This window comes from Cydia splendana, chromosome 19 (assembly GCF_910591565.1).
Source record: "Cydia splendana chromosome 19, ilCydSple1.2, whole genome shotgun sequence".
Classification (NCBI taxonomy): Eukaryota; Metazoa; Arthropoda; class Insecta; order Lepidoptera; family Tortricidae; genus Cydia; species Cydia splendana.
The window spans coordinates 9584743-9595739 of record NC_085978.1 but is presented as its reverse complement, the minus strand read 5'-3'; the positions used below and the strand labels follow the sequence as shown (position 1 = coordinate 9595739).

Below are 10997 nucleotides of genomic sequence, written 5' to 3'. Positions count from 1 at the left end.
TCTGTCAATTTCAGTAAACGTCACGTTCTCCGACACATGTGGAGTGGATTCGATGTGCGTCTTTCTATAAGCATGGAAATAATACAAGTTTAAGAAAATGGGTGAAGGAATGGAAGTGGATGCTGTAAAGCCTACTAAAGAAGTTAAAGTTACTTCTTCAGTGCTGGATGCATTTGATTTGCTCAAAGCTTCCGATAAAGATGCCAAGCTTAACGGTGGCGCTAAAATAATTTCACGACTACAACAAGGCGGCGAGGAGGTTAGTTTTGACCATTATCTTTAAGAATAAAATTAGAGAAACATAAAAAAATTGAGAATATAGTATAAATTGTTACGTATCCGTTGATATCATATTTATCTCTATCATGCTATTACTATGAAAAGTTAAAGTATATTAGAAAAATAGAAATTGAATTAAAGTTTGTTAAAATAAATTTTAAATCGGAAATTATATTGTGAAATGCCATGACTTAACCCACTGCCAATATAGCCCAATGTGTTGTTGACTTATAAAAGTCACCTTTCTATCAATCTCCTGGTCGTTCATAAGTATAATCAACAGGGATAAATGAGAGACTCCTAGATTTTTTTATTAACTATTATGGCCTGGATGCGAGTCCTTTAAGCCAAGACTCCTAGATTGACATACTGTGTTTTTTTTTAAATTTTAAACATATCCAAAAGATTTCTTCCTTGATTCAGATTTGCTCTTGCTAAAGTCTCTTCTTCTTCTTTGTCGTATCCTCATGGCTGAGGGACGTGACGAATGTGGACACTTTTCACCAGCGCTCTCCAAGCCGCTCTGTCTTGGGCCCAGTGCATGCTAGCCTGCAATGTGGCGTTCGTCTCTGACGTTATTCTGTCCGCCCAACGTGTGGCCATACGTCCACCCCTACGCTTCCTTGCCATGCGGCCAGTAATAAGCCAGAGTGCTAAAGTACTCAACGCTAAAGCAGTACTATTGTACATAATGAAAAATTATATTTGACAATATTCTTTCAGAATGGAAAGGAGCTTGGGTATGTTTTAAAAAGGCTAGTCAGAAGTTTGGGTGCCAATGTCCCGGAGATTCGAATAGGTTACTTTGCCACCCTAGTCACGCTCTTGAAGAAGTTTCAAGTAACGGTAGCCCAGCTGCTGGCACTGATCAAGCAGGAGTTGCACGCCAATGGATCTTCTAAAAGTGTAAGTAATTTAAACCATAGAGCACCCTAGTATCACATGTGTGATACTAACTCCATACTATTGTGATACTGGGGTGCCCCATGTGTTAATAAAATGGCAATATGAAGTAGTAGAATATGCAAGCTATTATTAACATTATAGGGTTTGTATTTCATATGAAATATTTGAGATCTGTGTTATTTCAGAATTCTCTTTTATAATGTGGTACACAAAAAAAATACCTCCATCTTTTTTTGATGTTGGTTAAATAGTGTTGTCATAATGCAAAATTTTACTATGTACCCTGTTTCTCAATTTTGTCTGGAGATTCTAGTTTTCACAGTCAATTACATTATGTAAAACACTAATATCATAAGCTTAAAAATAAAAATAAATATATATTCACTTCCATCCCCTGTCAAACATAGGTCACCTCTATCAAACCTTGAGAGAAAGAGATACACTCCCCTTTGTACAGGTTAATCACAATCATCACACAAATGTTGCTACTTATATTTAAAAATGTCTTTGTTTGCTCTTCAGGAAGTAGGTGATGTGGCACTTGGACAAATCCTAGTTTGCTGTGCCATTTTCCGCTCCGGCCACATGCTAAGTTGCTCAGAGGAGGAGCAGAAGGAGATTCTTCAGCTGTTCCTGAAAGCCAGCGCTAAGAAGTCATACCTAGGCACAGCAGCATACTTAATACTACTAGATTTCATTAATGGGGTGAGGATATTTTGAGTGTCTTTAAATAAAAATTTTGAAGCTGTTTTTTTAGTCAACTGCTTTGGGTTCCCTTGAGAAAAACACTAACTTCTAATACAGAAAGTATGGTCCTGTCATTAAATAAAGAACATTTTTATATTATGCCATGTATGACCAGTATAAAATCTACAACACATTATCGTGTTGGGCTGAACCATTATAACTCTGTTAATAAATGGTAGATGTCTTTTTAATGTAGAACAACTTTTTCATTTATAGTTGAATGAGGATCAGTTTTCAACAATAGTCTGGCCGCACATTAAACAAGAATTCAAGAAGGAACTGAAGGAACACTCCCTGGACTCTCTGTACTTCCTCATGGTGGTCAGCAACAAGTTTCCGGAGAAGGTGAAGCTCCGGAAGCTGCTGGGCGTTACTGAAATACTGTGTGAAGATAACATACATGCTATTTGTGAAAAACTTATGGTAAGTTACAATTTTTTAGGATTCTATCTCCACCATGGGGCTATTGCGTCACCCCTAATGTTTATCTGATTTAATGAACCATGTATATTGCCTTTTTTCCTGAATATAATTGTTTAGTTTTGTTAGGTCTACATGGGATGGTTTTAGAGTAATGTCTAACACAAATTCACTTAAATTTCAGAGTGGCATAGACTACAACTCCCTAAGTCATCCAATATTCAAAGAAATAAGTATAAGAATTGCCCAATCACCGCATCTCGTTCTCTTCTGGACGTCAGGCATCGACAGTCAGCTGGCAAAACACAACAGGAACAGAGAATTAGCAGCCGTTAATATGCTCACCACCATTCTCAACAACTTGAAAGATAATGTTGAAGTGATCCCAGAGTTGATAAGCAAGAACTTTTTCAAACTGTTTATGGACTGGTTCAAAGGCCTGCAAACTGCCAGCAAGATCAGGAACAAACGAGAAAATGAGGATGATCACAAAATTATGATCAAAAAAGAAAAAGACTTGCTCAATGCTCTCAACAAAGCCCTAAAATCTGAAAAGGTTGTCAGCAAAGTCCGAGTAGAAGTGCTAAAGAAATTGTTGTTTGACCCTGGTGAGTTGAATTTTACTGAGATCACAGGAACAAGTATTGTCAAATCTATCATAGCCGATCTGGATAAAGATGGAGTAAAAAAATTGGCAAAGAAGTTCAAAGGCATACTGTCAAATACTGACAAGTTTGTTAGAGGAGATGTTGAAAGGAACTGGTTTAACAATGAGAGGATGAGAGCTGCGGAGCTTATATCCTACCTCGTAAGCCATGACGCTGTTAAAGACGACACAGACTTTAAACTGACATACATGAAGTTACTGATGTGCTTTGGTTTCTTCAAGATTAGCAGTGGAGACAATGGTACCGTCAGCAGTGATTTATCAAGTAAGTTCTTCTCGTAATTTTATTGATAACAATCAATGCCTTAATATTTCCATTTGAGGATACAGTCGCCTGAAATTGGTGTACACACTGCAAGTGTACATTAATTTAAAAAATTGTACATAAATTTAACAGTAGCTATGCAAAAAACTACTTAAAGTAGCCTGCAAAAATTACTGGCTAATTCACTCTTGTGTTTTAAGAATATCTATAAGTTTTTGGGGCCCTTGGCCTTGGTTTGCAGAGTAACCTCATCAGGCCTTACCAGTTCATGTAAAATAATTCTTGTCTACTTTATTTGTGTTAATTGTTGTATTATCCTCCACAGCCTGCACCAAGTCCTGCTTCTACCGCTGCTTCACGTCCCGGTTCACAAACGTGGACAGCCTGGTGGAGGTCCTCTCCTCGCTTGCAGACTTCATCAACGGCATCTTGCAGAAGGAACAAGTTCGGACCAAACTCGAGAAACAATTCCCCAAAGAGAACATGGAGTGTTGGGAACTGCTCACTGAAGTTACGGGGAAGATACAAGAGAATGAACCTAAATCTAAAATTGATAAGGTGTTCCTTGTACTACTGTACCAACTGGGTCTGTTCTTATTCTCTGAACCGGACCATGTGAAAATGGCAAGGAGTTCCATCAAAGAATTAAAAAGCTGCTACGACCATTACAGGAAAGGGCAAAAGAAAAACGCAAAGAAAAATATAAAGGAGGGCAATTTAGCTGAAGAGGACCCAGAATGGATAGAAGTCTTAATAGAAGTTCTACTGTCTATTCTATCCACCGAGTCGAGTGTCCTTAGATCTGTGGTCCAATGTGTGTTTAGACTGCTTTGGGAATACATAACACCTACATCAGTCGGCCAGATTCTCTCCGTATTGGACCCTGACAGTGAAAATAATCCATTAACAGAAGATAGCGAGTCTGAAGACGGTGATGACAACAAAAGTGAATCTGAGGAGGATAACGATGATGATGAGAAAGATAATGACGACGATGAGAAAGATAATGACGACGAGGAAGAGGACAGTGACAGTGACGAGGAGGAAGACAAAGTGACGGTTCCTGACCAGCTGAGGGTCGCCGTGCAGAAAGCTCTCGGCGCCGCCGCAGACTCCGATGTCGAGAGCGTGGACGCCGACATGATCGATGAAGAAGAGGGCAACAAACTCGACGAGGCCCTCGCCGACGCCTTCAGGCAGTTCAACCAGGGCAAAGGCAAGAAGACCAAAAAAGACCGCAAGGACAAAAAAGCCCTGTCCGATTTTAGAATACGAGCTCTAGATTTAATCGACATTTACTTGGAAAAGGAGTTGTCTATGGACATCTGCTTGGGAATGATCGCGCCGCTCACCCGCTGTCTGGAGTTCTGCATCCAGGACACTCAGTTCAGCGAGTTAGAGAATAGAGTACGGAAAACAATAAAAACGCTAACAAAAATCCGCAAATTTTCATCCACAGACGGTATCACTATAGACATTTTATGTGACAATTTAAAGTCTATAATTGACAAAGGATCCAGGTCGCACTTTATGTTCCAAGCTGTAGGCGACATTGTAACTCAATTCGCTACATTTATTATACACTGCTCTTTAAAAATCGATGCTAATGCCAACGCGAAAAAATCACCTAAAAAGAAAAAGCATTCCACATCGCCACTTGTTACAATTTTTTCAGAAGCACTACAAAGTTACTTCCAAAACCGAAACTGTCTATTGCCGATAATTTTCTTCCATAGCGTTCTGCAAACCGAATGGAACGGGAACTACGAACTGGTCCCCGTTATAGTAGACAACGTATTTAACAACAACGTCAGGCAATTCAGACGAAACGAAGGTCTAGAGCTGATGACAGGCTTCTACCGGTCCCTAAAACGATCCAAGCCATCAGGCCAAGCATTAAACAAACTGAACGATTTGGAAACAGACTTCCAAAACAAGTTAATGGGTACCTTAAAAAGTGATAGTGGGTTCGATGCTAAGAAGAACTTCTTCAACATACTTAAGAAGTTGATAAATATCATGAGAACGTTCCATGAAAGCAGCCATATTCCTTCAAACATAAACTTCAAAACACTATTGGATTTAGTAGGAACTTTTAAAGGTACAGCAAAATGTAAGAGTATAGGTCAGACTCAAGAGCCCAAACAGAACCAACAGAGCAAGAAGCAGAATACTAAGAAGAAAAAGCGAAAGTTTGAGAAAATGAATGGTCATGCGGAGCCAGCAGGAAAGAAGATGAAAAAGAGCTCTGAAAGTGAATAAGTGTTAACTTTAGTTACAATTTATATTTTTTTCGAATACAATTTTAATAAATCGACATAAGTGCTTATTTTGTGCATACATATTGTGCCCTTCATAGATCCAGATTTTTTTATACTTAGGTTAGGTATAAATCTAATAAGCTGGCGAGGTATTTTCAGGGTTGCTTAAAGATGAACCATCAGAAATCACAGAAAAATCAGGATTTTAAAAGTTCGTCGACGCTCATTAACACCCCAGGAAATGCATGACTTCATCCTATAGGAGAGACAGCGAGAGAAGGCCTAAATGAATAAAGAGTATCTCTTTCTAACAAATTTCGACGATAAAATAGAAAGAGATTTTACAAAAATGTGGGCCTAAAATGCTTTTAGAACGAACGTTTTAATGAGTTGTATTACTTACTATAATTTTAAAAACATGAATTTGAAATACTGCACATTTTATTCGACAAAATATGAATATGAAATTTTTTGTCGCTATGTTGGTGTGCATGTCAAACCTTTTTATTTGTTCTAATAACAGATAAATAATTGAAAATAACTAAATATGATGTAAAGTTTATCATGTATATTTTACTTTAATAATATTTAAGTTGTGAAATACAGAAGAATCTAAATATTTTTATACTCGCATTCTCAATATTGCGAAACACTTATAGTGGTAACAGACTATCGCACCGCACCAAGGTCATTATGCGACGCACGCATAAGTAAGAGCGAGAAAGCGATATCTCTTTCTCGCTCTTACTTATCGGTGCGTCGCACAATGACCTTGGTGCGGTGCGATAGTGTGTTACGGCCTTTAAATTCAATACTACAATTAATTCAATGGCAACATTTGCATTAATTTCACCGGAAACAAGCAACTCATATGTTTCACAACCTGTCCAAAACTCAGCCAGCCATCTTTTGTGAAAAATCATTTTATTTCGTGTCGTCTGGGTAAATTTCGCAATTGTAATTAATGTCAGAGCCACAGTCTTCGCTTTTGTTAAAAAAGCAGCTAGCAGGTATGTCTTTTTAATATTTGAAGAGGCTATTTTTTGCAAGCACACTAGCGTGAGCGTCAGACGACATATTCGTACATTCATTGACCTCCGTGGGTCGAATTTTGAGAATCGTCGTGGGATAAATCACCACAATGTGAACGTATGTATTTACGGCATCGTATTGGTGATTATTTCCGCGAAATATTTTTAATGAAACTCAATATTACGTTAAAAATCAATATCCGTAGTAATGAGTGACGTTCAGTGCCAGTATGAGTAACGTTTTCACTCTTTTTATATTTAGTCCTCGTTCACTGACGATCTCACCTCTTCTCTTATCGCACGCGCAGTTAACAAGACAAAGGATTTGCATTAATAGTCTAGTCAATATAGATAAACTAATTACGAAAATGCACTATCATTCCATTGACTGTTTTCAGAACTGAACAAAAATCCGGTAGAAGGTTTTTCTGCTGGATTGATAGACGACAATGACATATACAGATGGGAAGTCCTTATCATCGGTCCTCCGGACACCTTATAGTGAGTAACAAGTATTGTATTCAATCAGTTAACTTTTTGTAACTGCTTAACACCAGCTAAAATTAAAAGCTATTGTCTTGAGAAGTTAATTCGCAAAATTTTGGTGAAATATCCCTTAAATGGGCTTATTAATGATCATACTAGTCTGCTGGTATTGATTTACTTTACTGATGTTTTCAGTGAGGGTGGTTTCTTCAAGGCACACTTACATTTTCCAAAGGAATATCCTCTGAGGCCACCACGGATGAAATTTGTTACTGAAATATGGCATCCAAATAGTAAGTACATGCATTTCTATTCCGGTTTCTCAATTTATCATTGGGGTTTTGCTGTGATTATGCAGCCAAATAATAACCCTTTGTATGGCAAACTCTAGCAGCAGGAATGTTAATTGAAATTTATGTAATTGGCAGAAAATTAAAAATGCAACAAATCTAAAGTGACTGCCACATGAAGGGATAACTACAAATACTTGTTATTAATTAATAAAATGAGGAATACTCTTAGGCATCTTAGCCTCCCATCGGCACAATATTACATCACAAAATTTCTGAGAGATAATGTTTTTGATATCTTGAAGTGATGCGAGTCTTAGCTTTATACCTCACCAATTTCTTGGCAAGAGGCATGTGAGTGAAATGATTATATTAAATAAATAGTATTGAGGGTCCAAAACAGGGGTAAAAATTAGTTTAAATTAATTAATACAGCTGTATTTAAAATTTACCATGACAGTATTATACTTAGGGCATACTGAAAATTCCTAGACTGGCCACTTAGAAAAAATAAGTCATCTCATATATCAGAATCATCCAGAAACTTTCAGTATGGCCCACATACACGTGTTTTTAAGTAACTGCTGGCATAAAACCTTTCGTATACACCTTTCAACCAACACATTCAATGGGGGGTTTTTGTTATTGTGTTTTCAAATAATACTTTCTGTGGAATTTGGATACAATAACGGTTATTTTAGCTATTTGCAATGTAGGTAATTATGTAGGCATTTTAATGAGCTAATCTTTTACCTATGTCTTGTAATATACCTACAGAATCCCTGACCTGCTATAGTTATCAGACTCATCATCATCGTCTTCCTTGCATGTCCACCAGTGTTTGACACCACAGGTCATAGGAGCCTGGGATCTGCTTGGCAACTAGCTATCAGACTATTTCTGGTTTATTTTACCTATTTTGTAATAAATTGGATATATCAAGTTAGTAAAAAAAATATTAATCATTAATGGTTTTCCAGGAATAATAGATGATATATTTAATTTCAGTTGAAAAGAATGGTGATGTTTGCATATCAATACTGCACGAGCCAGGAGATGACAAATGGGGTTATGAGAAAGCGTCAGAGCGGTGGCTACCAGTACACACAGTGGAGACTATACTTATCAGCGTCATCTCAATGCTGGCTGACCCCAATGATGAGAGTCCTGCTAATGTAGATGCTGCGGTATGTAAAAACTTTTTATATTATTTATATAGAATTACTTAGGACAGAATCTATCACAAGCCCGAAACCAGGCAACATCATAACTGTCATGTCATAAGCCATGTAGGATGCATGGCGCAGACTGCCGCCAGCCGACTTTCGACCATCTCATATGTCATGGATAAATAGTATATAAAATATAAATAGTGTATATAGGTAATAGTAGATTTGCAAACTTTTTCATTAGGCCAGGGGTTAGAAAATGTTTGAAGAGAATCACCAGTTAAACGAGTCATAAAACTTAAGTGTTAAGTGGTCTAAGCCGTCTTGCCGAGCCGAGCATTAAGCATAAATTTCACATATTATTAATATAAATATTTTGAATTTATTTTCATACTTACACAGCTTGTGGTTCAGCCAGACATTCTTTTTCTTTTTAGTGGCTGTTGGTGAATTACTTTATTGCCATTTGTAGCTATAACATACAATACAAAAAACTGCGTGCGTGTGTATGCATATGTTATAGGTATTATAATTGCCCAATTTTTAATAATTATTCATTTCAAAAGTTAATTAAGTCCTGCCTTTTTAAATGTCGAAAAAAAATGTTGAGCATTGATGAGTGATAAATAATTATATTATTATATCCCCTTTTATTTATTTTCTTTGGAATAATGTTGATCTCAAGTTGTTGTTGATTTTTAATTAATTCTTAATTAGTTAGCCAGTTAATTTGGTTGATTTTAATTAGCTACATCAACAGTATCAACACTCTTATACTATCTGTGATATGTTATTTATAAAAATCTCAAGTCTCATTTTAAATCACTCAAAAAAGCAGCTTTGCATTCACATTTGCCTGAATTGTTTCGGATTTGTCCTTTTTACTGTATACATTGTTTTATATCCACAGAAAGAATGGCGAGAGCGATATTCGGATTTCAAAAAGAAAGTTGCCAGATGTGTTAGGAAAAGTCAAGAAGATTGCTTTTAGGAAAGGACGGGCAGTAGTAGTTGGCATACTGTATGTTGGAAAAGGGCCCTATGACACTGCAGTACCGCCATGAGACAGCCACCCACACACCCGCAGGCGCCATGCCGACACGACACGCCGACACACAACCCATACAACACAAGTAGAAACGCATTCATTCTGCTTCTCTTTACAGAAAGAATGGAGAGAATCATATTCGGAGTTTAAAAGAAAAGTAGCACAGTGTGTAAGAAAGAGTCAAGAGGATTGTTCCTAAACAAACAGTGCCCTTTTTCATTGATTTAGTTGGATAGAGTGAGTGTTTGGTGACGCACTTAGGACAATGTGGGCTCGTGCCGCCGCCCCAGCCCCCCACATCCGGGCCAGAGACAATATTGAAATTGATTTAAAATAAATACTTATTGTAATTAAATGGTATTGTAATTACGGTAAAGTTGCCACATCAAATAATAAATTTAAATAGAATTTGAAGTCTTTTTCATCTTTTTTAAGACATGTTAGCTAGCTATTATTATTATAATAAAATGTGTATTGTAATTTTTGATAGAAAAAATAAATCTGCATTTTGTTCTTTTACTTCCATAAACTTTGTTGATCTCTGTATAGTAGAAACCAAATGTGAAGTGATTTAACAAGATTTATTTATTGTGTTGTACTACATCTCACATACAATCATAACCGACTGTAACAAAACTTGTAGCATTTTATCAAAACTGAAATATTAAAAAAAAATGCAAAAGCTACTTTCGATATTTCAATTTAACTATCCATTATACTTAGTCCAGCCAGCAAATGAATTTAGGAAATTTGATATACCTATTACCTAGCTAAAGCTTATGTTAGTGGTAAATTTAACACCTATTTATATTTTGTTCTTTAAAGGAATACTGTGAAATTACCAAATGTATTGATTCTGCCCTGTCTAATTGTATATACATGAACATAAATTGTTATATCCAACGGAAAACTATTGATACTGGGATATAATCGTACGTGCATACAAAGCTACCTATAAAATGTTCAAGTAATAATTGTCATCCTATATTACGGGTACCATCGGCCGCCAAAGTGCATGGCGACTTTATCAATGAATTCATTCATCATTTCTCCATGCAATTTCGCAGCTCACTGTACAAATTAGTAGTAATTGCATTTGGGAATTTTTCAGTCGACACGCCGAAGGACCACCTTCGAAATCTGGGCCGTGTGGCATAATAAACTAAAACTAATATTACAAGCGGAACTCCTTTTCTAATTTCACTTATTAGAAAAGGAGTTCGCTTGTATTATTAGTTGTAGTTTATGCAACACGGCCCTGGTTCAGTTTGGTCACCTCAAACCGAATAAATCTTACCAAGTCATTTAAAATGCGTGAGTAGTAATAAGTTAAATATACTACTATTGATTTCTACCGATTGCATATGTTCCTGAAGTCCACCAAGACTATTTATGCAATGAATTTCTCTGAGGCGAAGTTTCTCGATA

At 36.7% G+C, this 10997-nt stretch overlaps 2 protein-coding genes across 3 annotated transcripts; both read left to right on the top strand.

Moving 5' to 3' along the window:
- Window positions 1-39: 39 nt before the first annotated feature.
- Window positions 40-5606, top strand: LOC134799983 (uncharacterized). Its single transcript, XM_063772417.1, has 6 exons — window positions 40-259; window positions 1003-1185; window positions 1708-1890; window positions 2149-2355; window positions 2537-3284; window positions 3610-5606. The coding sequence occupies exons 1-6, from the start codon at window positions 98-100 to the stop codon at window positions 5544-5546; spliced, it is 3420 nt and encodes a 1139-aa protein (XP_063628487.1). The 5' UTR covers window positions 40-97; the 3' UTR covers window positions 5547-5606.
- A 788-nt stretch (window positions 5607-6394) lies between these two features.
- Window positions 6395-10255, top strand: LOC134799982 (ubiquitin-conjugating enzyme E2 G1). Of its 2 annotated transcripts, none has more exons than XM_063772416.1 (5): window positions 6395-6555; window positions 6975-7077; window positions 7258-7355; window positions 8361-8539; window positions 9688-10255. In XM_063772416.1, exons 1-5 carry the CDS (start codon window positions 6510-6512, stop codon window positions 9766-9768), a joined length of 507 nt encoding a protein of 168 aa, XP_063628486.1. In that variant the 5' UTR covers window positions 6395-6509; the 3' UTR covers window positions 9769-10255. The 2 variants fall into 2 exon arrangements, with proteins under 2 accessions (XP_063628486.1, XP_063628485.1); XM_063772415.1 differs by having other exon boundaries at window positions 6400-6555; window positions 9432-10255.
- The last annotated feature ends 742 nt before the right edge of the window (window positions 10256-10997 follow it).

Excerpts from the sequence above, each read along its gene's own strand:
- LOC134799983 (XM_063772417.1), top strand. The coding sequence starts at position 98 with ATGGGTGAAGGAATGGAAGTGGATGCTGTAAAGCCTACTAAAGAAGTT. Across the intron at positions 260-1,002 it reads TACAACAAGGCGGCGAGGAG|AATGGAAAGGAGCTTGGGTA; the intron begins GTTAGTTTTGAC and ends ATATTCTTTCAG. Across the intron at positions 3,285-3,609 it reads CGTCAGCAGTGATTTATCAA|CCTGCACCAAGTCCTGCTTC; the intron begins GTAAGTTCTTCT and ends TATCCTCCACAG.
- LOC134799982 (XM_063772416.1), top strand. The coding sequence starts at position 6,510 with ATGTCAGAGCCACAGTCTTCGCTTTTGTTAAAAAAGCAGCTAGCAG. Across the intron at positions 6,556-6,974 it reads GTTAAAAAAGCAGCTAGCAG|AACTGAACAAAAATCCGGTA; the intron begins GTATGTCTTTTT and ends GACTGTTTTCAG. Across the intron at positions 7,356-8,360 it reads TGAAATATGGCATCCAAATA|TTGAAAAGAATGGTGATGTT; the intron begins GTAAGTACATGC and ends ATTTAATTTCAG.